This window comes from Mandrillus leucophaeus, unplaced genomic scaffold (genome assembly GCF_000951045.1).
Source record: "Mandrillus leucophaeus isolate KB7577 unplaced genomic scaffold, Mleu.le_1.0 Scaffold714, whole genome shotgun sequence".
NCBI lineage: Eukaryota > Metazoa > Chordata > Mammalia > Primates > Cercopithecidae > Mandrillus > Mandrillus leucophaeus.
Window position 1 is genome coordinate 734,657 of NW_012107742.1, and position 26,655 is coordinate 761,311.

General features: G+C 36.9%; 2 protein-coding genes across 2 annotated transcripts in view; both read left to right on the top strand.

Annotated features, from left to right (window-relative positions):
• Window positions 1–26,655, top strand: part of LOC105528395 (protocadherin alpha-13) — a 130,576-nt gene that overhangs the window by 46,709 nt on the left and 57,212 nt on the right. The window lies entirely within an intron of this gene.
• Window positions 1,255–4,848, top strand: PCDHAC1 (protocadherin alpha subfamily C, 1). Its single transcript, XM_011965091.1, has one exon. It carries the CDS (start codon window positions 1,946–1,948, stop codon window positions 4,400–4,402), a length of 2,457 nt encoding a protein of 818 aa, XP_011820481.1. The 5' UTR covers window positions 1,255–1,945; the 3' UTR covers window positions 4,403–4,848.

Consider the following 26,655-nt stretch of genomic DNA (forward strand, 5'->3'; position numbering starts at 1 on the left):
TGTCTGTAATCCTAGCACTTTAGGAGGCTGAGCTGAGATGGAAGGATCGCTTGAGCACAGGAGTTTGAGACCAGACTGGACAACAAAGCAATACTCCCATCTCGGAAGGAAGGAAGGAAGGAGGGAAGGAAGGCAGGAAGGAAGGAAGGAAGGCAGGCAGGCAAGAAAGAGGGAGGGAGGGAGGGAGGGAGGGAAAAAAATTTGAAACATACACAAAAGTTGAGAGAATTGTGTAATTGACCCCAATGTACCATCACCCAGCTTCAATAATTATCGATACTTTTAGGCAGATTTCTACCAGAAAATATGTCCTGGAAACTTTAATTCTTGATCTGTGTTCAGGTTTTGTCTTCCAAATTTTTCATTATTGGGGCTTTGAACATATTGCAATTGTATTAAGAGAAGGATTTGAATGAGGAATTTAGTGCTTAAGAGTCAATAGTCAGTGAGTCTCCTTTTGGCTTGCCTCCTTCTTAGGGAAAGGAACTGGCTGTAGGATGTTAGGCAGAATTTGGGTGTATCAGTTGTGGCTCGGAGATGTTTCTCACAGAACTGATCACTGTCCCAATATCCATGCAGAAGACCAAATTAAAAGCGAGGAGAAATACCTAATGTAAGTGACGAGTTAATGGGTGCAGCACACCAACATGGCACACGTATACATATATAACAAACCTGCACGTTGTGCACATGTACCCTAGAACTTAAAGTATAATAATAATAAAAAAAAAAGCGAGGCTGGAGAAAGGATGGGTATCTAGCCTATTCTTATCCCGCCTCATGGTGTTTTCTAAATATTTACAGAAAGAAAGTGTACAGAGTAGTTTCCTGGTCAAACTCTGATGAGTATCTTAGTACTTTTCCCTCCCCTTCTTCTCACGTCCTCTTTGGGGACGGGTCGTCAAGTCTTTGAGTTTCTAGTTATTGGTATTGACTGGTTTATAACCTCCTCTTTCACCCAGATCGTCAAGGGCCGTTTGCAAAGCACTCCCAAATAGAGCCTCTTGGAGAAGGAGAAACTGCTCTCACGCAAAACAGCCTTGAGCTCGCTGACTCCGCTGCCTGGAAAAACCAGAGTCCGGAGGCAGTTTGATGCAGACACTATTCCCCAACCTTCCCCTCCTTGTCGTCTCTATTGCACTCTTGGCGGCTCCTGGGATACAAGAGGGTGCAGGACAGACTTCAACCCGCAGCAGGACCCAGCGCGGAAAGCTCCGCAGCAGGATCCAACGCAGAAAGCCCCGCAGCACTTGTTTTGGGGGGCTCCTGTTTCCTTAAGCCTAGAAGGTGTGGTCGCTCACGTTCACGGTCCCGCCTCTCGCCTGGCAGCTCCACGCGGAGTCCCGCCCTCTCCGCGGGAGAGGTGCGCAGGGATCAGAGCGCCCAGCTCCGACGCGCGGCTCCCAAAGGGTGGCAGGAGGAGCCCAGCGGGGCTCAGCCTCAGTTACCAGCAGTCTGCAGGCAGAGGTTGTGGAGGTTAAGATCCAGGCAGCCTCAGGGCGTTGTCCTAGAAAACACCGTTTAAGCAGAGACGAGTTAGTGTCTCGGGGCGTCTCCCAGGCTCCGCCCTGCGCCCGCGGCCAGCGCTGTGGGCGAGACCCCAGCCGGCTGCTACTGGAGACGTGGGCACTTCTCGCGCCTGGGCGGGCAGCCTCGTCTCTGCACCTCTAGGCGGCGCTGCGCTCCTCAACACTCGGCCGGTTCCGCTTTCCCAGACGGCTACCCAGCCTCCAGCCTAGCAAGCCCTGCTCCCAGCTGGCCAGCCCCGGCAATGCCGGCGTTCGGGAACGGCAACGTCGGCGGTCGCTGAGTGTCTAGCCCGCAGCAGTGACGGCCGGCAGGAGCGTGCTCTTCCCCGCGGCTCGTGCTCTCCAGGAGTCCGGAGCATGGTCCTGGGTCACTGTTGGTATAGCGTGTTGGTGGAACGTGGACGCCCAGAGGGAGGATGGTGGGCTGGGGGGTGGCAGTTCTATGTTTGTGGGTTTCCTGCGGCGCTGCCGCGGGACAGCTCGAGTACTCAGTGCCGGAGGAGACGGAGCGGGGCGTAGCTGTAGGCAATGTCGCCGCGGACTTGAGGCTGCCAGCGGCCGCTCTGTCCTCGCGGAACTTTCGCTTCCTTTCCAGCCACCGCGAGCTCTACTTCAGGGTGGACCTAGCCAGCGGCAACTTGGTGGTCAGAGAACCGGCGGACCGCGAGCGGCTGTGCAGGGGCAAAGCTGCCTGCGTCTTGACCTACGACGTGGTGCTCGAGGACCCGCTGGAGCTGCACAAGATTCGGGTTCACGTCCTGGACACCAATGACAACTCACCTCTCTTTCCTGCCGGCGACGTGCAGCTGCACATCCCCGAGTTCCTGACGCCCGGAGCCCGCTTTACTCTCCCGAATGCCCAAGATGACGACGAGGGAAGCAATGGGATACTAAGCTACAGCCTAAGCCCCAGTCAGCACTTTCGCCTGGACATGGGATCGCGGGTTGACGGCAGCGAATACCCGGAGTTGGTGTTGGAGAAAGCACTGGATCGCGAACAGCGCGCCACCCACCTGCTGGTGCTTACAGCTCGGGACGGCGGGCTACCTGCCCGCTCAGGAGACGCCCAAGTCACCATCATAGTGGTGGACACAAATGACAACGCGCCTGTATTTGAGCGCTCCGTATACCGCACCAAGGTTCCAGAGACTGCACCCAATGGGACTGTGTTATTCCGAGTTCAAGCCTTGGATCCAGATGAAGGGTCCAATGGGGAAGTCCGATACTCCCTAAGCAATAGCACGCAAGCAGAGTTGCGACACCGCTTTCATGTGCACCCTAAAAGTGGAGAGGTGCAAGTAGCTGCTTCACTAGGTCCGCCGGAAACGCTGTTGGAGGCATACATTGAGGCGAGGGACGAAGGTGTCTTTGGTTTAGCTAGCACCGCTAAACTGCTGGTGGAGGTGACTGACGTGAACGATCATGCCCCCGAACTAGACTTCATGACTCTTTGGAACCCAGTACCGGAGGACGCTGCTCCTGGCACAGTGATTGCTCTCTTTAATGTAAAGGATGAAGACCTCGGTTCTAATGGTAGGGTCATTTGTGGCATGTCTAGTGGAGGCCCTTTTCAGCTGACGGCTTCCTTTGACAACTACTACAGCCTGCTGATTGATGGGCCCCTGGACCGGGAACAGATCAGTGAATACCAAGTCCTGATCACGGCCTCAGATAGTGGCTCACCCCCACTTAGCACCCGAAGGACAATCACTGTGTCAGTTGCTGATGTGAATGACAATACACCAAGCTTTCCTCAGCCGCAGCAGGAACTTTTCGTTGCTGAAAACAATGGCCCTGGGGCCTCTCTAGGCCAAGTGTTTGCCCAGGACCCTGACCTGGGGAAGAATGGCCTTGTCTCTTATGAGCTGTTGGATGTTATCTCTGAAGGGCCACCAGCCTCTAGCTTGGTGGCAGTGGAATCATCCAGTGGGGCTATCACTGCCAAAACTTCCTTTGACTTTGAGCAGCTCAGGGGGTTTCACTTCCAAGTAGAAGGCCGGGACAGTGGCATTCCTCCCAGAAGTGCAACAGTGACTATAAACTTGTTTGTGGTAGATAGGAATGATAATTATCCAGTTATCTTGTTTCCCTCGCCCAGAAATGGTTCTGTCCCTGTGGAAATTGTACCCCGCTCTGCCAGGACTGGACACTTGGTCACAAAAGTAGTAGCAGAGGATGCAGACAGTGGTTCTAATGCCTGGCTTTCCTACCACATCTCCCGGGCGTCTGACTCTAGTCTTTTTAGAATTTCAGCCAATATAGGTGAACTCCGTACTGCTCGTTTAGTTCTTCCCACTGATGCAGTTAAGCAGAGCGTGGTGGTAGTGGTTCGGGACCATGGAGACCCACCACTTTCCTCCTCTGTCACTCTGGGTGTGCTGTTGAGTAACTCTGTTCCTCGGTTACTTCCAGACTTTGAAGATGTCTGGGAACCAGGAGGGCAGCTTTCTGCCCAGAACTTGTATTTAGTAGTTGCCTTGGCTTGTATTTCCTTTTTATTTCTGGGGTGCTTACTTTTCTTCGTGTGTACCAAGTTGCACCAGAGCCCAGGTTGTTGCCCTCAGAGCTGCTGTTGCTCTACAGAGGATCTGAGGTATGGAAGGAAGACGGTTTCAAATCCTTACATGACATCAGCCACCATAGATGTCACTACAGTTGAGAGACTTTCTCAGACTTATCTGTATCAGGCCTCTCTGGGACTTGGTTCTGATAATAACAGTTTGCTGTTGCGTGGGGAGTACAATGCTGCTGACCTGCGAAATCTTGCCACTGGGGTAGGACTGAATTTGCCAATATCCTGTATTCAGATTCGGAATAGGAAAGGGGATCACGCTAATGTCAATGCCATGGTAAGCAAATTTTATGGAATTTGATTCCTTTGACCAGGAGATGGCTGCTAGCTGTGTTCTGAAATATTTGTTAGACAAGCCTTTCACAACATTTCATCAATTGAATTAAACACTCCTTCTTAGCACTTCCTGTGCCAAGAAATCTGAAAGTATAGAAGTATTAGAAGATTGCCCTAGGCCTCAAGGGACTTATAGTTTATTTTTGAGAAACAAGGGTAAAAATTAAAACCTATTTAAGAACAATAAAAGTAATATGGCATGAAGGTCTAAAATTAAAAATAAAGTACCAAAATATTTTATAAGCAACAGATATGTAAGGCACTCTAATATTTAAACTGAAGAATGAAAAATATGTTAAGAGTCTGCTTAATATGAATATAATATGAAAGGTGAGACATTTACTTAAACTATTGCAATGCATTATTAAAAGATGACAATAACCACAAAAGATGTAAAAATAAATTATAATGGGGGTTAAAAGAAGGGAGAAAGGGAACATAAGAGAACATCTGAGTGGGGAGGAAGAAGTCAGAGAAGGCTTTGTGATAGAGATCACAGATTTAGTTGGATCTTTAATATGATACACCATTTAATAAAAAACAGTGTATTCTCTAGCCTATACTTTTCATGAATACCATTTTGGTGAAGGTGTCTTCTTTGGGAATGCACCCTAAAACATAGCTAATAGCTCCATAGCAGTGTTTTGTAAGTACACAGAAATTGTAAGCCTGTCTCATAACATCTATTTATACTGATAGGAGATCATATTGTTGGATATAGAACTTGACAACCTTTTGTTTTGTGTTTCTATTGATAATATTTTACAAAGAGGAAAGATGAGTAATTTTTATGTCAGAAATATTTATGTGTTCAAAGGTGCACTTACCATCCAAAGTCCATTCAACTTGAATTTAATTTCTTTTATTTTAGAGGACAAATACATTTAACAAATAAGTAAATATCATATTTGAGAGTAATGTATCTAATAAAAGTTAAGTGATTCAAATACTTTAATTTATCTGTTAGTGGCCCTTGGCATTTCAAAACTTTTTTTTTTTTTTTGAGACAGGGGTCTCACTATGCTGCCTAGGCTGGTCTCAAACTCCTAGCCTCAAGTGATCCTCCCACCTAGGCCTCTCAAAGTGCTGGGGTTATAGGCATGAGCCACTGCAGCTGGCCCTCAAACTTCTTGAGTGCTGTTAGGATAACATTTTGAAGCAATTCTACATTATTACTTTTTGACTTCTCATAGAAATCCTAGATGCAGAAGAAGGAGGTGTGTAGAAATTAAGGGAGGAAAATGAAGCATTCCTTGTTTTACTACTCTAGGCAATAAGGAGAAAAGTGGCTTGTAAGTTACTTTTCCTCAAGTAATGATGGCAGCTGCAAATAAAATAAATTTACATATGTTAAAATTTTCCATACTTAACATTTTCATAATATAATAGAATCCAGCATATAAAATATGCTTAGTAAATGCTGACTGACTGAATAAATATGTGCGTATATGAATTGGATGGTAACACTGTTCAACACAGAGGGAAAAACTTTAACTTACTTTTCTACTTTAGATGTGTATATGTGGTTAATAGTTTAAAGGTCACTTTCAAATGTACTGTTTCAATGATTATTTTCTTCCTCATGACATACACTAATAACATAACAGAGGAATTTTCCGGTTCTAGAGCTAGCATGAAAAACTTCAATGCCGTGTCTAGGACTAAGTATGAGTCCAGTTCTATAGATGACAAAGGAATTAATAGGTGTGCACATCATTACATTGTGAAATTTGCAGTGGATACTATTTAATAGAATCTCAGTTAACTTTAGGGAAGAAAATTGGTGCGCTACAATGCTAATATTTCAGGTATCAGAGCACTTAATATGTGAACATTTTTTCTACCAAGAAATTTCACTATTTATTTCTTTTATTTCATTGCTTTCTGTAACAAAAAGAGATGAGAATACCAGTAATAGCTATAAAGCTTGGGAGTGAGGAATTTTTTTTAGAAACACATTTTCACTAGACTAGAAAGGAAATATAAGTAAGCGATAGGAAGGCCGATTAATCTAGAAGTTAGAAGGAAAATTAGCTATTTAAAAGGAAAAGTATAGGAAATAACAGAGGAAAAAAAACTTTCAAACCAAATTTTTAAACTTATATGATTAACAAAATAATAGAGATATACTGTTCATATGTGCCGGAATATTGTACCATCCCATTCATTCAGTTGAACAATCTTTTTCCATCATTGTTGATATTTTGCTTTTTAGGTAGCTCATTGGTCTGCTAATAATTGTTGTGGGCTGGATATTTCCTTCTAAATAAATGAAGTATGATTCATAAAAACATGAATAAAATAACTTCTATAAATATGGGGTATTTGTAATTCACAAAGGCATTTGTTATTTACTTCTTCCTGTTCAATTACCTATTGATCTGATCTTAATTCTTTAGAAAAGAATTCTTGTCATAGTATCCTGAATGCCTTAATAACAACAGAATTCTAGAAATAAAATATTTATTGCTTTCATTTTATTTCAAATCATTTGAAAAGCATGACATTTAACAATGATTATAATGTGTATCTGAGTCTTATAGAATCATGTTGATGCATATGTGTTTATATTTTGTTCAAATTCTAAGTTCTTTCATTTTAGTTTACAGTAAGTTTACAGTATATATTAACATAGCTTGTAATACTATGTAAAATGATCAGTTTAAGAAATTCAGGAAAACATGGTTTTTATCTCTATATTTCCAATTGATAATATTTAAGATATAAACAAAATTGATCCACTGACTGTATAACAACTAGACATTGTGTACCTCATGTCCATCTTTTTCTGTTAACATTCTTGATGGGCAATTTAAATTTTTTAGAATGGAATGTAAGATGGTACCTCTGAGATATAAATTTCTACTTATTAAAAACTGATTGCATTGATAATTTTTAAAGGTATAAATATATTAATGCAGCAAAAATGCATGAAATACTTACAGTACAACTGGCCTTATTAAATTTCCACATGAAAGTTATGCATAGTTTGAACATACCAATGTTATATTGGTGTATTGTTCACCTGGAATTAAAGCATCTTCTTTTTTGCCAGGGTATATAGGAAATAGGGTATCTCCTCTTTGCAATGTCATTTGTTAACAGTAGTAGAATGTTTATGGCATTCAAGGTGCTTTATTTAACATACATTCCACAAGTAGACTCTCCCATAGGGTAATTAGATGTTTTGTGTATCTATTTTGACTTTGAAGCTGATAACCATACTTTTAAAAACTTTAGAATGATGAGGCCGGGCGCCGTGGCTCACGCCTGTAATCTCAGCACTTTGGGAGGCCGAGGCAGGCGGATCACGAGGTCAGGAGATAGAGACCATCCTGGCTAACAAGGTGAAACCCCGTCTCTACTAAAAAAAAAAAAAAAAAAAAATAGCCGGGTGTGGTGACGGGCGCCTGTAGTCCCAGCTACTCGGGAGGCTGAGCCAGGAGAATGGCGTGAACCCGGGAGGTGGAGCTTGCAATGAGCCGAGATCACGCCACTGCACCTCCAGCCTCTCAAAAAAAAAAAAAAAAAAAAAGCCCCGAAACTTTAGAATGATGAAACTAAGGAAGTTTGCATGTTTGCATGACATATGAAATATATTCAAATTTAAAAACTCACGTAGACAACACAATAATTTTGTATAATGCAGAACCTCAAACCAGGAAAAAGGAAAGAAAAAGAACATAATTTGAGTGGACATAAGAGAAAAACAATACCTTGGAAACATATAAGTGGGAAAGTATTGACAATGTGTCTCATAATGTTAGTGACCTATTGACTTTTGTTGTCTTCAATATTTTCAGTTGAGGGAAACAATAATATTTCCACAACTAAATTCACTTAGCTAGGTTGGAATGAAGGTGGACTAAATTGCTGAAAGGTTTTTACAATGCTCAAATGCGTGTCATATGAATATTAGAAATATTAACATTTGGCAGAACTTCAAGTGAATATGGATTACAGTCTAGGATCCTGACTAAAGTATTATGGGAAGTAAGGAATTTATTGGTAAGGGTTGTTCTTAAGAAGCAAAGCTAAATAATAAAGGTAGCTAGCCACTCATTTTGTTCCCAATTTTAATGTTGGAGTAAGATAATGGTTCAGGATATAAATAAATTACATGTCTCTTATACTGCATTTATGAAAAAGAAAGGACTATAAACACAAAGGTTATTATATATTCATTTGGAACTTGTTTTGGAATCTAGAAATAAATATGCAATCTCATATTCTCCTGTGCTGTAGAGAAAGATAAACACTTTATTTCTAACCCATCCCAAATTCCTTGGCTGTTGCTAGAGCCATCTGGTTATCATCTACAGATATTCTGTGTTCATAGGGGCACTCTAATGACATACCTTCAAAATGTACTCTGAATTCAAACACATGATGGTTATTCTTTAGAATTGTTAAGCAAAGATTACAGCTGTTTTGTTTAAACTCAAAATAATGTTCATATAAAATAAAAACAACCAATTAAGAGGTCTTAATAGTGGATTTTTAGGTTGATTTGTCTTTTTCTGTTCTTATTAGTGTTTGGTATCAAGGTTAGGCTGGCCCTGTTAATCAAGCTGGAAATCTTGTCTCTATCTCTGTTGCTCTATCTCTCTCACATTTTTTTTTCTATTCCTTGGACACGTTTGCTGAGATTGGTGATATAGCATTCTTAAATATTTGGTAGAATTCACTAGTGAAGCTCTCTGTACCTAAAATTTTAATTGAGATCAAATTTCTTTGTATTTTTATTGCTCTTATTTCATTCCTGTACATTTCATTTTTTCAGATGTATGTTAGTTTTATCTGTATTTTTGAATATTTTGGCATAAAGTTGTTTATAATGTCCTGTTGTGGCTTTTTTTCACATCTGCAGGATCTGTAGTGATGTTTCCCTTTTCAATCCGGGTGTGTCACCTCTCATTTTTCTTGACTAGACTTGGAAGTAGTTTATTAATGATGTTAGTCTTTCCAAGGCTAACTTTGGTGTTTGGGTTCTCTTTCTTGTATATTTGCTTTCTATTTTATTAATTTTCATATTTTATTAATTTCCTTCCTTATATGTTTATACTTAAGTGTACAACAGAAGAACTTTAAACATACTTTTTTCATTTCTATTTCCTCACACAAAATATTTAAAAGATTTGTACTTAATTGTGGAGATTTATCAAAATTAATAATAGTCAGTGCTTCACCAAGGGCATTCTTACTGGTATTTTTCTTACTGCAAATGTCCAATCATGAATGTAATAACCACTAGTACAGCGTGGAGCCACTGCCTTGACTGCTTCTCTGGAGTCATGAAGATGGCTGGGCGAGGTGGCTGATGGCTGTAGTCCCAGCACTTTGGGGGGCCGAGGCAGGTGGATCACGAGGTCAGGAGATCAAGACCATCCTGGCTAACAAGGTGAAACCCCGTCTCTACTAAAAATACAAAAAAAAAAAATTAGCCAGGTGTAATGGCGGGCCTCTGTAGTCCCAGCTACTCGGGAGGCTGAGGCAGGAGAATTGCTTGAACCTGGGAGGCGGAGCTTGCAGTGAGCCGAGATCGTGCCACTGCACTCCAGCCAGGGTGACAAGGCTAGACTCCATCTCAAAAAAAAAAAAAAAAAAAAAGTCTTGAAGATACATTCCTGTGTTTTCTTCTATAACATTGCTAACCAATAGAACTTTCTGACATGTTATAAATTTTCTCTGTCTGCATATATGGAATGTGTAGCTACCAAGTACTTGAAATGTGGCTAGTGAAACTGGGCTACTCAATTTTTAATGTTACTAATTTTATTTAATTTAAGCTTAAATAACCACATCTGTTTAGTGGTCGCTGTAGTTCCAGAAGCTTTCTTGTTTTAACTTGCACATTTAGATATTAAATTACCTGAAATTGTTTTTGAATACAGTGCAATGTAGAAGTCAAGATTTATATTTTCCATGTGTAAATCCAGTTAGATTGTGTATATACACAGCACTATTGAATAAAAAGACCATCCTTTTCTCACTTCTACTCTGCAGTGCTACCTTTGTCATAAGCCACGTGACTTTATATATTTGTTCTGTTTCTGGACTCTCGATTCTGTCACTGGGCAACTTGTCTATTCTTGTGCCAATACCATTCTGTGTTAAATGTAGTAGCTTTACACTTGTACTGATATATAACTGTGTAAGTTCTCTCACTTTGTTCTTCTGCTTCAAGATTAACTCAGCTATTTTTGGCTCTTTGCATTTCTGTATAAATTGTAGATTCAGCTTCTCAGTTTCTATTAAAAAAAAAAACCCTGCTCTGATTTTAATTGGCACTATATTGAATCTGTAGAAAATATGGGGTATATTGAAAATATTTTATTTTGATCTTTATTGAATCTATAAAAATATGAGGCTTGTTAACATATTGACAATATTGAGACAGACAACCCATTAACAAGGTATATTCTTCCATTTATTTTATTATTTTATCTTAATGTTTATGTGTGTGTATGTGTATGTAGAGGTATTGCACAACTATTATTAGATAGCTGATATTTTAATGCTATTTTAAAACTTTAATTTTATAATTCAAAAATTAGCTGGACATGTTGGCACAAGCCTGTAATCCCAGCTACTCAGGATGCTGAGGCAGGAGAATTGCTTGAAACTGAGAGGCAGAGGTTGCAGTGAGCTGGGATCACGCCACTGCACTTCAGCCTGGACAACAGAATGATACTCCATCTAAAAAAAAAAGAAGTTTAATTTGATAATTGGTTTTTGTTGTAAGTATATTGAAATAATACTGATTTTATGTTAACTTTGTATACAATGTCCTTGCTAAATTGTAAAATCTGCTATTTCTATATTTTAGGTTTATATACTGTCATGCTATCCCCAAATATTGTTAGTTTAATTATTGTATTTTTTTCCTTCTCTCTATTTTTAAAAAAATAGAGGTAGGGTCTCACTACATTGCCCAGACTAGTCTCTAACTCCTGGACTCAAGCAATCCTCCCACATCAGCCTCCCAAAGTGCTGGGATTACAGTCGTAGGCCACCATGCCGGGTCTTTTAAAAACTTTCTAATCATATAGTTTTCTTGCTTTCTGGCATTGCCTATGAAATTCAGTATAATATTGAATAGAAGTAATATTAATGGATAATCTTGTCTTATTCCTGGTCTCAGAGAGGAAGTTTTTAAATATTTAATATTAAATACATTGTTTGATTGGGTTTATTTGCATAAATCCTTTATCAGATTTATTAAGTTCCCTTTGTTTTTTAATTTACTATGTTTTTTAAAAATCATGAATAGGCATTGAATTTATCACACATTTTCTGTTATTGAATGGATAATATGGATTTTTATCCTTTTATTTTATTGATACCATGCATTACATTGGTTGATTTGTTAATGATAAACAAATCTTGCATTCTTGGAATAAACTCAGGTTGCTTGTGATGTATAATCCTTCTTTATATCATTGGACTTAGTTTCCTAACATTTTGTTTACAATTTTTAAAATATATGTTTATGATAGAAATTTGTTTCTACAGAAAAAATAATTATTTTTAAAAACATAGTTACTGGGTACTAGACTTAGTACCCGGATGATGAAATAATCTGTACCACAAACCCCTGTGACATGAGTTTTCGTTGTAACAAACCTGCACATGTACCCCTGAACCCAAAATAAACGTTAAAAAGCAACACACACACACACTCGCATGCACAATAAATCGGCTTTTAACTTTCCATTCTCACAATGCTCTTGTCAGAGTTTGGCATCAAGGCTATCCTGGCTTTATATAGTAAGCTGAGAAGTGTTACTTTTATTTCACTTATTAGGAAGAGTTTGTCTTAGTCCATTTGGGCTGCTATGTCAAAATACCATAAACTGGGTGGCTTAAAAACAACAGAAATTTATTTTTCACAATTCTGGAAGCTGGGAAGTTGATGATCAAGGCCCTGGCACATTTGTGTCTGGTGATGGCCTACTCCCTGGTTCATAAAACAGAATATCATCTTCTTGCTGTGTCTTCCCCTTCTGGAAGGAGCAAGGTAGCTCTCTGGAACCTCTTTTGTGAGAGCTGTGCCCTCATGGTCTAATCATCTCCACAAAAGCCCTACCTCCTAATATCATAAACTTAGGGGTTAACATTTCAACTTATGATTGCAGAGGAAGAGGGGACACACAAACATTCAGATCATAGCAAGTTTGTGTCAATCAGTATTTTTCCTTCCATAAGCATTTAAAAAATTAAGAGTGAAATTTATAGGCCTAGAATTCTCTTCATGAAAATCTTTTAAATTATAAATTCAGTGTCTATAATATTAATAGTTATAGAATTATAAAGAGCCTCTATTTCTCATTGTATTAGTTTGGTTAATCAAAATGGAAAATTTTAACATACCTTGCTCAGAAACAGATAGAACAAGGAAACAAAAGAAAATCAATCAGGGTACTGAAAACTTGAATAATAGGAATAACCAACTTGTATGTATGTGTGTGTGTTGCTGAACATTATCATCTGTGAGATACATTTATATTGTTGTATGTAGCTGTATATCATTCATTGTCATTATATAGTACTTCAGGGTGTGAATGGTCAATTTCTATAAATGTTCTGCATATTCAAGAAAAAGCAGTATTCCGACATTGCTTGTTGTAGTGTTCTGTGTATGTCCATTAGGTCAGCTTTGCTAGTTGTATTGTTCAAATATTCTGCATTCTTTTTTATTCTTTTCGTTTGCTTATTTTATCAGTTACTGAGAAAATTATGTTAAAGTGTTCCACTATGAATAGTGAATTTTTTTCCTTGGATTTTGTCAATTTTTTGTGTCATATGTTTTAAGGCTATTTTATTTTATTAGATTCTTAACCAAATGTAAATATGTGCTATCTTTCTGCTAAACTGAAACTTTTAGCATTATGTATTATTTACCTCTATTTCTGCTAGTGATAAACTATTACAGTTTTTGTTTGCCTGAAATGTCATTCTTGATAGATATTTTTCCCTGGGTGTAAAATTCAAGATTGGCATTTATTTCATTTTAGCACATTAAAGTTACCACCTCATTATCTTCTGGATTCCACTGTCGTCTCATTATGCTGCTTTATCAGTAACTTACTGTCTTTCTTCCAATTTTACTAGTTTTGTCTTTTTGTGTGTCCAACATGCTATTAAAAGTATTCCTTGAGTTGTTAATTTTGGTTATTGTGTTTTTCATTTTAAAAATTATAATTATTACTGATCAAGTCTGCCATGATATCTTTTATAGGTTTCTGTTCCCTGCAATTTTTTTTTTTTTCAAAACAAGTCTTGCTCCGTCGCTCAGGCATGATCATAGCTCACTGCAATCTCAAATTCCTGGGCTCAAGTGATTCTCCTGCCTTGGCTCCCAAAGTGTTGAGATTTTAGGCATGAGCTGCTGCGCCTGGCTCCTGCAAATATTCTTAAGCTTGTCATTTATTTATTTAAATATATTAAATCTTCATCTGATAATTCCAGTGTCTGAAGTCTGCCAGTGTGTATCTGCTGTGTGCTGTTTCAGCTGGACAGCTCCATGTTTTGTGTGCCAACCTTTATTTGACTTGTGATGGTCCATATCCTGAAAATGATATTTGTCAGGGTATCTTGAGATCTTGGATGGAAGTGCCTTTCTTCATGATAGATTTTTATACATTTTCCAGTGAGTAAATACTACTGCTTGTAAACCACTTTAAATCAAGTTCAAGACTTGAAGCTCCTTGGCTACTTAGACTACATATTTTCAGCTAAAAATATGCAGGATATCTAGTATCTAGCTACAAGTTTATAGGATTATATTTTCCTTTCCTATTTTCCTTCTGGCCTTTTTGGTGCCACGTCAAATTCCCCAGCAGTTTCCTGGGCTGGAGAGTAGGTGGGTTTAGTTTTCACATACCATTACCTGGAAAGATTAGTCCTTTGCAGTTCCAGCTTAATGTAGTTTGGAGATCCCATAAGACTCCCCATCTTGAATATCCTGCTTCTTTTTCTTCCTTCCTTCCTTCTTTTCTTTTCTTTATTTCTTTTCTTTTCTTTTCAGATGAAGTCTCGCTCTGTCACCTAGGCTGGAGTGCAGTGGCACGATCTTGGCTCACTGCAGCCTCCACCTCCCGGGTTCAAGCAATTCTCTGCCTCAGCCTCCAGAGTATCTGGGATTACCGGCGCCCACCACCACGCCTGGCTAATTTTTTGTATTTTTAGTAGAGACGGGGTTTCACCATCTTGGCCAGGCTGGTCTTGAACTCCTGACCTCGTGATTCACTCGCTTCGGCCTCCCGAAGTGCTGGAATTACAGTCATGAGCCATGGTTCCCAGCCCATCCTGATTCTTAATTTGTGTCTTCCTACAATTTATGTCCAAGTTTATGTCAAGTTCAATATTCTGTTTACCTCTTTGGGCTTAGGTTTCCTCCACAATTTGTCCTAGCAGTTCCCCATTATCTTGTCAGATTTTCAGTGCTTTTAAGATATTTGTTTTAATATTTTATCCAAGAATATTTAGTTGATTTCAGTAGGATGACTGCTGTAAATAATTTAGGCTGCCATTGCCTGATATTCCCTATCATAGAGTTCTATCACCAGTGACTAGCATCTAAATAATATTGAAATGCTTTTATGTATATCTTAAAATATTTGAATTACTTTTGTTTTGAAATCAATAGTATCTTTACTTTCCTTAAACCTTGATAAGGGATTTATATCTCTTATTATTAATTTTGGGAAAAAATAATTCATAAACCTGGTCTATTATGAAATATTTACTAATTGAGCCAAGAGAGCACATGCATTTACCTAAAACATTCACATAATCAAACTTTATTAAAGGGGATATTTGTGACTTTACTTGACCTAAAACAGTTTCCTTATTTCTCTATTCCAGATATTTTATTTAAAATACATTTTTGAGCATAAGATATTTAAAATGTGTAGGCAAATAAGATATCCATTTCATTAAAAGATATCTAAGGCTGGGCATGGTGGCTCATGCCTGAAATCCTAGCTACTTGGGAGGTCGAGGCACAAGAATCACTTGAACCAGGGGGAGGTGGAGGTTGCAGTTAATGGAGATTGCATCACTGCACTCCAGCCTGGGTGACAGATGAGACTCTGTTTCCAAAAAAAAAAAAGAGATATCTAACAATAAACAAGTAAACTATCAATTATAATACAATCAAATTCAAGCTACAACTGAAATAAATACATGCTATCTAGGAAACTCAGAGGGAAGCAACTAACTCAGTATAGTTGGGGGAGGGGTTGAGGCAGAAAAATCTTCCTATATAGGATGTCATGTATAATTATAGTGTTTATATTTGCCAATTGTAAAAAAAAAATGGCAAAAGAGATCTCATTCAGAAAATCAATAAGCACAACATTTTTAGGAATAACTTTAATGAGAAATATGAAGTAAAAGTATGAAACTTTGTTGAAAAATATTTTAAAATCTTGTGTAAATGAGATGACATAATGTATTTTTATGTAGAATATTACAGAGGCATGTTTTCCACAAACTAGTTGGATTTGGCCCTGTGTCAATAAAAATTCCAGTAAGATAATTACTTTACTTTAGCATGGTAACTTTTTTCCTAAAAGTTATCTCTAAGACTACGCATGAAGAAAAAAAAATTGAAAAAGATTTAAAGACTTTAAAATGTAAACATTCTGTTATCAGAATTAAATTTTGGGGCTGAGTGTGGTGGCTCACATAATCCCAGCACTTTGGGAGGCCGAGGTGGGTGGATCATTTGAGGTCAAGAGTTCAAGAACAGCCTGGCCAACATGGTGAAACCCCACCTCTACTAAAAAATACAAAAATTAGCCAGGCACGGTGGTGGGTGCCTGTAGTTCCAGCTACTCTGGAGGCTGAGGCAGGAGAATCACTTGAACCCTGGAGGTGGAGGCTGCAGTGAGCCAAGATCACGCCACTGCACTCCAGCATGGGAGAGAGAGTGAGACTCTGTCTCACAAAAAAAAAAAAAGAAAGAAAGAAAGAATTAAATTTTGGGAAGACATTATTAGCAATATTGTGTAGTATCCATTGGACGGGATGAGAGTAGAGGAAAGGAGGTTATTAAAATATATAGGTAAGAAATTATGGATATTTAAATTCAGACTAGAGGCAAGGGCTTTAATATGATATAAAGAATAGAATTGATAAGGCTAAATATGGGAGATACAGTAAAATAATAAATAGATGCTATCAAGGTTCATGGAAATGTTGAGTTCAGTATGCAAAATGTTATGTAAATAGACATAGACAATAGTTGAATTTGTTGATCTGAGTGGGGCTGAATTCTAAATATAGATTTTGATTCATCTGCATAAGGAAAATCGTTGCAGCTGGAGTATGGATAAAACTATCTATGAACAATATATAAAGTGTGAAAAAAAGGGACAAGGTCAAAATATTGTGGAACACGTTAAAAGGTCTGAGAGAATGAAAGTCCAGTCTAAGAAGCAGTAGGAGATGTAGGAAAAAAACTAGGAAGTGGTCCTTTATGCAAAGCAAAAGAGGAAAGTTTGAAGAAAATGAGTTGATTGAAGTTGTAAGATCTCACAGAAGTCAAGTAAGAAGAGGTCTCTAAAGTGTTCATTGGACTGGTCATTTTGATGTCATGAGTACTTTAGCATGAGCCGTTTCAGAAGTGTGGTTATAGGAGAAGCAGTGAATTCAAGAGTTAAAGGAGTTAAGAAAACAGAGACAGAACTGTTGAGAAGCCCCCAAAAGCAATTATCTTCAAAATATGGAAAACCAGATTGGGATACAGAAAGGCTTCTTGTTAAAGATAAAGGAAGCCTGAGTAAGTCATGGGAAAAGGGTACTAGAGAAGAAGAGGTTGAAGATTAGAAGAGTTGAAAATTAAAGGGCCAAGGCTGGTTTTTTGTTTGTTTGTTTTGTTTTGTTTTTTAACAGGGTTTTACTCTGTCACCCAGGCTGGAGTGCAGTGGTGTGATCACTGCTCACTGCAGCCTTGACACCCCGGGCTCAAGCGATCCTCCTACCTCAGCCTCCTGAGTAGCTGGGAATACAAGCATGTGCCACCACACCTGGCTAATTTTTACTTTTTTATAGAGATGGAGTCTCACTGTGTTATCCAGGCTGGTCTCGAACTCTTGATCTGAAGCGGTCCACCTGCCTTGGCCTCCCATAGTGCTGCGATTACAGGTGTGAGGCACTGGACTGAGGCTTCTTAAATGGTGGCAAGGAACATATTTCATATTTTAAATGATTTAAGTATTTAAAGATCACAGTTTTCCTGGCAACTTACTGTAGAGATCACTTCAGAATTTTCCTGGGTAGAGTTGTGTGCTGTAGAAGTATAGTGGTGTAAGCAAGTGTGGGTTGGGAGTCCATACCCCTTATTTATCTATTCTGTGTATCCTATTAATAACAGTAATTATCAGGTTATTTTGTCTTTGAACAGCTTAGTAAATCTGAGCATTTACATAGAAAAAATGCTGGGTTTATTCCTCCTGTTACTGTATTTTACAAGTCTGTCGAGGGTCCACAGTGGTCTTTGCCCCATAACTGTAAAATGAGATATTAGAATCATCCTTATTTCTCTTAACCACCTACTCCACTGTACAGTTCCTATAATACCTATAAATCCAGAAACATATCTTTATATTGGCTTATGCCTTCTTTAGATGATTGTAATTAAGAGTATCATCTTAACCTCTCTGGTGGGTCTACTTTAATAGTTGTGGGTCATGAATTATTTTTTACTCAGACGTAATTATCTTTGGTCTTACATAAAGAAAACCCTAGATACTCCACAAAAACACTCTTGGAACTAATAAACGAAATAAAGTTGAAAGATAAAAAATCAACATACAAAAATCAATAGCATTTCTGTACACTTTTGAACTATCTGAAAAATAAATCAAGAAAACCATGCTATTTACAATAGCTATGAGAAAATAAAAATACTTAGGAATAAATTTAACCAAGAGGATGAAAGACTTGACATTGAAAACTTTAAAACATTGATGAAAGAAATTGAAGAAGACACAAATAAATGGAAATATATTTTATGTTCATAGCTTGGAAAAATTAATACTGTTTAAAATGTCCATATTACTCAAAACAGTATACAAATTCAATACAATTCCTATCAAAATTTCAATGAATTTTTTAATAGAAATATAAAAATCTTTCCTAAAATTTACATGGAACCACAAAGTATTCCAAATACCCAAAGCAATATTGAGCAAAGTAAATAAATAAATAAAAACATACAAACAAAAAATAAAGCTGAAGACATCATACTAACTGGCTTCAAAATATACTTCAAAGCTATAATAATCAAAACAGCATGGTGCTGGCATAAAAAACAGACATGTAGACCAATGGAGCAGAATAGAGCACCCAGAAATAAATCCACACAGTTACCATCCACTGATTGGCAACAAAAGTATCAAGAATATACAATGGAAAAAGGACAGTCTCTTCAATAAATGGTGTTGGGGCAATTGGATATCCAGATGAGGAAAAATGAAACTAGACCCTTATCCCACACTGTATACAAAAGTCAACTCAAAATGGATTAAAGACTTAAACATAGACCTGAAATTGTAAAACTAACAAAAGAAAATACAGGGCGAAAGAGCCATAACACTGATTTGAGCAGTGATGTTTTTTATATGACCCTGAAAGCACAGGCAATGAAAGCAAAAACAGACAAATGGATTGCATCAAACTAAAAAGCTCCTGCACAGCAAAGGAAACAAGAGTGAAGAGACAATCCACAGAATGAGAGAAAATATTTGCAAATCATAAATCTGATAAGGAGTTAACATACCAAATATATAAGGAGCTCAAACAACTCAATAGTAAGAAAACAAATAATATGATTTAAAAGATGGGCAAAGGATGTGAATAGACATTTCTCAAAAGAAGACACACAAATGACTAACAGGTATACTAAAAAATGCTCAACATCATGAATCATCAGAAAAATGCAAATTAAAACCCCAATGAGATATCACCTCACACCTGGTAGAATGGCTATTATTGAAAGAGGAAAGATAACAAGTGTTGTAGAGGATGTGGAGAAAAGGGAACTCTTGCACACTGTTGGTAAGAATGTAAATTAGTACAATCATGGAAAACAATATGGAGGTTACTCAAAAAATTAAGAATGAAACAACTATCCAGCAATCCCACTACTGGGTATATATCCAAAGGAAATGAAATCAGTATGTCAAAGATCTATCTGCATTCCCATGTTCATTGCAGCATTATTCATGATAGTTCAGATATAGAATCAACCTAAGTGTTCATAGTGGATGAATAAAGAAATTGTGAAATAAATAAATAAGTAAATAAATAAATAAATATATATACACACACACACAATGGAATACTCTTCAACCATTAGAAAGAATAAAATCCTGTCATTTGTGACAACATGGATGAATCTGGAGGGCATTATGTTTAGTGAAATAAGCCAGACACAGAAAGACAAATACCGCATGATCTTATTCATGTGGAATGTAAAAAAGCTGATCTCATAGAAGCAGAGAGTATAAATAACAGTGATTACCAGAGATGAGTAGGGCAGTAGTAAGGAGGAGAGGTTGGAGAGAGGTTGGTCAATAGGTACGAAGTTACAATTAGGTAGGAATAATAAGTTCTGGTGTTTTATTGAACAGTAGAGTGTAGTTAAGAATAATGTATATTTCAAAATAACTATTATAGAAGAAGAGGATTTTTAGTGTTCTAACTTCAAAGAAATGATAAATGTTTGAGGTAATGGATATGCAAATTACCCTGATTGGATCATTACGCAGTGTATATATGTATTGAAACATCAGTTGACACATAAATATGTATGTGTCAATTAAAATAATAAAAGTAATAAAATGTATAGTTACTTCCAGGGGGTAGAAAATGTGGTATATATTCATGGTATACTACACAGCCTTAAAAAAAAGAAAATCCTGTCATTTATGACAGGAAAAACAAGTAAGATAATCCAATGTACCATGTGTTGAAAAGACTTGTTCTTTTTATTGCATTATCTTGACATCTTTGTAAAAAGTCAGTTGACCATAAATGTATGGGCTTCATTCTGGACTCTATTTCATTCCTTTGATCTGTACGTTTATCCTTTCACTAAAAGTAGATTGTCTTGGTATTGTAGCTTTATAAGTTTGAAAATCACCTGTGAAATCCTCCAACCTAGTTCTACTTGTCAAAAATTGTTTTGGCTATTATAGGTCATTTAAAGTTTCATATAAATTTTAGAATCAACTTTTCAATTTCTACAAAGAATTACACTGGGATTTTTATTGGGAATGTGTTTAACATATAGATGAATTTAGGGAAGATTTGGTATCTTAACAATATTGAGTCATCAGATTGTATGAACATATATACCTCCATTTACTTGAGTCTTTAAAAAATTCTCTCAGTATGTTCTGTAGTTTTAAGTATTGAGGTTTTGAAAGTTTTTTGTAATACCTATTCTTATGTATTTTATGGTTTAAAAAATTCTATTGTAGATGGATTTTAAACAGATTTTTAATTTGCAAACAGAGACCATTTCTTCCTTTCCAATATTTATATTTATTTATTTATTTATTTTGCCTTTATAATGGCCAGGACTTCCAGTACCATATAACGAGAAGTGATGAGAGCAGATATTCTTGCCTTACCCCTGATCTTATGAGAAAAGTGTTCAATATTTTACTATTAAGTGTATGCTACTCATAGGTATTTCCCAAATGCTTTATTAAATTGAGGAAGTACCCTTTTCTTTCTAGTTTGCTCAGAGTTTTATCATGATTCATTGCTGAATTTCATCAAATTTTTTTAAATCTATTTATATGAGCATATGATTTTCCTTTATTTTACTAATATGTTGGATTACACCAATTGAGTTTTGAATGTTGGAAAAAACCTTCCATTCCTAGGATAAATCCCACTTAGTCATGATATATTATCTTTTCAAACATTGTTAGATTTAACTTGCATTTTAGTAAATATTTTAACATCTGTGTTCATGTAGAATATCTGTAAATAATTTTGTAAAGAATATCTTTTCTTCTTGGGGGCTAATGTTTTCATTAGGTTTTAGTATTTCTAACCTAATGACTTAGGAAGTATTCCTTCCTCTGTTTTCTGAAAGGTTGTATAATATTGGTGTTATTTCTTCCTTGAGTGAAACATTCTGTGCCAGGGGTTTTCTTTTAGGGAAAGTTTCTGATAAGAAATTCAATTTATTTCATAGGCTTTCTATTAAAAATGAAAATACTATTTATATTTTACTTCATGCTCTGTCAATTTTGTTAAGTTGTATTTTTTAAAGGATTTGTCAATTTCATTCAATTTTTCTTATTTGTTTCCACAAAGTTGTTAATAATATTCTCTCATCTTTTAATGTCTGTATAATCTGTAGTGATAACATCTTTTTCATATTTTATATTGGTGATTTGTGTTCTATCCTCTTTTTTTTAATTGATAAGTCTAGTTAAGAATTTATCAATGTTGTTGATTTTTTTCAAATAGCCAGCTTTTGACTTTGTTGATATATTTTCTATTGTTTGGTTTCTATTTCATTAATTTCTGCTTTTGTCTGTATTATTTGCCTTCTTATATTACTTTGGGTTTACTTTGCTGTCTTTTAGATCTTAAATGGATTCTTAGGTAACTGATTAGGTAACTGACATTTCTTCTAATATAAAAAAATTAAAGCCACGAATTTATTAGTATGAACTGCTTTATTTGCATTTTACAAATTTTTATATGTGATGTTTTTCTTTTTTTTCATTTAAAAGTATGCTCTAATTTCCACCATGATTTAATCCTTTCACCCATTCATTATTTAGGAGTGTGATCAAGTTTACAAATATTTTTGGTTTTCCTAGCTATCTTGTTGCTTTTGATTTCTAATCTAATTCTCTTTTGGTCAGAGAACATTCTCTGCATGATTTCAGTCTTTTAAAAATCTGTTTAGACTTGTTCTGTGGCCCAGCAACAGTCTATCTTGATGAACATATCAAGTGCACTTGAAAAGAATGTATATTCTGTAATTGTTGGGTGTAATCATTTAAAAGTACAAATTACTGTTATCCAGATTTCCTCTGTCTTTATTTTTTTGTATAGTTGTTCTATCAATTGCCCAGAGAGCAGTGTTAAAAGTCACCTATTGGCCGGGCGCGGTGGCTCAAGCCTGTGATCCCAGCACTTTGGGAGGCCGAGACGGGCGGATTACGAGGTCACGAGATCAAAACCATCCTGGCTAACACGGTGAAACCCCGTCTCTACTAAAAAATACAAAAAACTAGCCGGGCGAGGTGGCGGGCGCCTGTAGTCCCAGCTACTCCGGAGGCTGAGGCAGGAGAATGGCGTAAACCCGGGAGGCGGAGCTTGCAGTGAGCTGAGATCTGGCCACTGCACTCCAGCCTGGGCGACACAGCGAGACTCCGTCTCAAAAAAAAAAAAAGTCACCTATCATCATTGTGTTTATCTTTTTGTGTCCATTTTTGCTTCATGTAATTTGAAGCCCTGTTATTAAGCACACACATTTATGATTATTATAATTTCCTGATTTATTGATCCTTTTATCTTTATAAAATATCTATTTGTTGCTGGTCATTCTTTCTGGAAGTAGCTTTTGTCTGATATTAATGTGGCCATTCTAGTCTCATGTTTTCTGTTTTCATGGCATATTACTTTTTATTCATTTTACTTTTGTTTCTTTAAAGCATGCCCTTGTAGAAGTGTATTGTTGGATCTTGCTGTTTTACCCATTTTGATAATATCTGCTTTTTAATTGAAGTGTTTAGCCCATTCACATTAGTGTAATAATTGATATGTTTAGATTCGTGTCCTTCAATACATGATTTGCTTTCTATTTGTCCCCTCTGATTTTGTTCTTCTCTTTCCCCTTATCTATTGTGTTTTGAATTATTTGGGTATTCCTCAGAATCTCTTTTAATTTTTAGATATACCTATTTTTAGATTTTTTTACTTGCATTTTTTAGTGGTTGCTATAAGTATTACAGAATACATACTTAACTTTTCTCAGTCTACTTAGAGTTAATAGTGTACCACCTTTTAAAATATAGAAAAGTTACAACCATATAAGACTATTTAGCTCTTCCTATTCCATTGCTTATGCTGTAGTTTTCATTTGTACTAAATCTCATACAATACAAAACCCACAAGACACAGTTATAATTTTTGTTTAAGCAGTTATTATGTACTTTAGAGAATTAAGAAGGAAAAAAAATAGTCATTTCTGTTTACCTAGTCATTTACCATTTCTAGTGCCATTAATTTGTTCCTAAAGAGCTGAGTTTCTCCATAATGTCTTTTTGCTTCAACCTGAAAAACTTTATTTAGCACTTTTTGTAATGCATATATGCTGCAGTGATTTATCTTAGTTTTCCTTTATCTGAAGATCTATTTATCTTGCATTTGAATGATACAGAATTCTGGGGGCTTGACAGATTTTATTTTCTTCCACATAAAAAAATGTTATTCTACTGTCTTCTAATGCTCATAGTTTCTGACGAGAAGCGTATAGTCATTTAAGTCATTATTTCCTGTGTGCTACATGATTGTTCTGTTGCTCTTGCAAGGCTGTGGGGACACTTATTTTAAGGTTTTCTACTTACCTTTGGTTTAGAAGTTTGACTATGATGTGCTTATTTATGCTTTTATTTTTATCCTGTTTAGGGTTGGCTGAGTTTATCAAACATGTAAATGTATATTGTTAACCGAATTTGACAAATTTTTGTTCCTTACATCCTTAAATTTTTTAATCCTAATTTCTCTCTATCCTTTCTGGACTCCAATTACATACATATGGTACTTTTTAAATATTGTCTGGTTTTACCATAGTAGGGTTAAAGTTTGGTCCTTTAAGACTATACACTTTTTTAATATTCTTATATATTCTATATTGTTCCATAGGTCTGTAAGATTTATTTTATTTTTATTTTATTTCAGTCCTTTTACTTTTCTTCAGATTGGATCATTTCTATGGATCTATTTTCAGATTCACTGACTTTTGCCTCTTTTATCTCCATTCTTCCTAAGATCAGGCAGTGAGTTTTAATTTCAAATATTATATTTTTATTGCTAAAATTTTCATTGGCTCTTTTGTATTTTCCTTTTTTTCTGATGATATTTCCTTTATTTTCATTCCTTACCAACATGTTTTCCTTTATCTTATTGAATATAGTTATAGTAGCTACTTTAAAGTCGTTGTCTGCTAATTCCCATATCTGTGTCATCTCAGGTTGGATTCTTGATGGTCTTTACCTTTAAGAATGCATCACATTTTTCTGGTATTTCATGTTCGGTAATTTTGGATTTTATCCTGATATTATTAATGTGTTATTTTTGAGATTCATCATTCTGTTTGTATTAGTCCATTATTGCACTACTATAAAGAAACATCGAAGACTGGGTAATTTATAAAGAAAAGAGGTTTAACTGGCTCACAGTTCCGCAGGCTGTAGGAAGCATGTTGCTGGCCATCTGCTTGGCTTCTGGGGAGGCCTCAGGAAACTTAAAATCATGGTGGAAGGTAAAGGGAAAGCGGGCTCATCTTACATGGCAGGAGCAGGAGCAAGAGAGAGGGAGGTGGTACACACTTTTAAACAACAAGATTTCATGAGAACTCTCTCACTATTATGAGAACAACATTAAGGGGGAAATCCACCCCCATGATCCAATCACCTCTCACCAGGCCCCACCTCCAACATTGGGGATTACAATTTGACATGAGATTTGGGCAGGGACACAGATCTAAACCATATCACTGTTATATTTCTATGAAGGGTGTTAACATTTTTGTTTTAGTAGCAAATAAACTTGATTAGACTAAAAATGCAAAATCTTTCTTTCTTATGCTGGGTAGCAGTTCAAACTTCAATTTAGTTCTTTTAGCTTTAGCCTTTGCTCTTTATATGTGATTCAGGGACAGCAGAGATGTGGGAAGAATTTAATCATTGAATTTAGGCCTCACCTTCTTTTGTTCTGTGCACTCAAGGATTCCCTACCCCTCTCAGTTGTGGATTACAGTGCTGTTGCTCCTGGCTCCTTCCCTTTGTCCCTTAAGATGGAGAAACTAGGGATTATCTGTCAGAGTTTTAGCTTCCTCATGCTATGTCACAACCTTGATCAGCTATTAGGCCAAAGCCAAAGCAACAATAACAGGAAACTCACTTCATGCTGATTCCTTTCTCCGTTTTAGTGCCCTCCTCCCCCAAAACTGCCTGCTTTTGTTTATTCTCCAGAGTCCTTAGATATTTGCTTTATGTATTTTGGCCAGAGGCTACAGTTGTTATCTCTAGAAGGGTCTGTTTATTATGAGCTTACTTTGATGTACTAGACTGAGCTTCAGACATTGTGTTTTGAAATTTTTGCTTAAACATTACATTTATCCAAGAATTAAATCTAATATTTATTTTTTTGTTCAACTTTTAAGTTCTGAGGTACATGTGCCAGTTGTGCAGGTTTGTTACACAGGTAAACATGTGCCATGGTGGTTTGCTGCACAGATCAACTCATCACCTAGGTATTGAGCCCAGCATCCATTAGGTATTCTTCCTGATGCTCTCCCTCCCATTGCTCCGCAGACAGACCCCAGTGCGAGTTGTTCCCCTCCATACTTTCATGTGTACTCATCATTCAGCTCCCACACATAGTGGGAACATGTGGTGTTTGGTTTTCTGTTCCTGCATTATTGTGCTGAGGATAATGACTTCCAGCTCCATCCATGTCCTTGCAAAGGACAAGATCTTGTTCCTTTTTATGGATGCATAGTATTCCATGGTATATATGTACCACATTTTCTTTATCCAGTCTATCATTGATAGGCATTTGGGTTGATCCCATGTCTTTGCTATTGTGGATAGTGCTGCAATGAACATACACATGCATGTATCTTTATAATAGAATGATCTATGTTCCTTTGGGTATATACCCAGTAATGGGATTGCTGGATCAAATGGTATTTCTGCTTCTAGATCTTTGAGGAATCGCCACACAGTCTTCCACAATGGTTGAACTAGTTTACACCCCCTACCAACAGTGTAAAGTGTTTCTTTTTCTCCATCTGTTGTTTCTGAACTTGTTAATAATTGCTATTCTGACTGGTATGAGAAGATATTTCATTGTGGTTTTGATATGCATTTCTCTAATGATCAGTGATGTTGAGGTTTTTTTCACATGTTTGTTGGCTGCATGAATGTCTTCTTTTGAGAAGTG

Bases quoted from the DNA above. Each gene is read 5' to 3' on its own strand.
- PCDHAC1 (XM_011965091.1), top strand. From the start codon at position 1,946: ATGGTGGGCTGGGGGGTGGCAGTTCTATGTTTGTGGGTTTCCTGCGGC.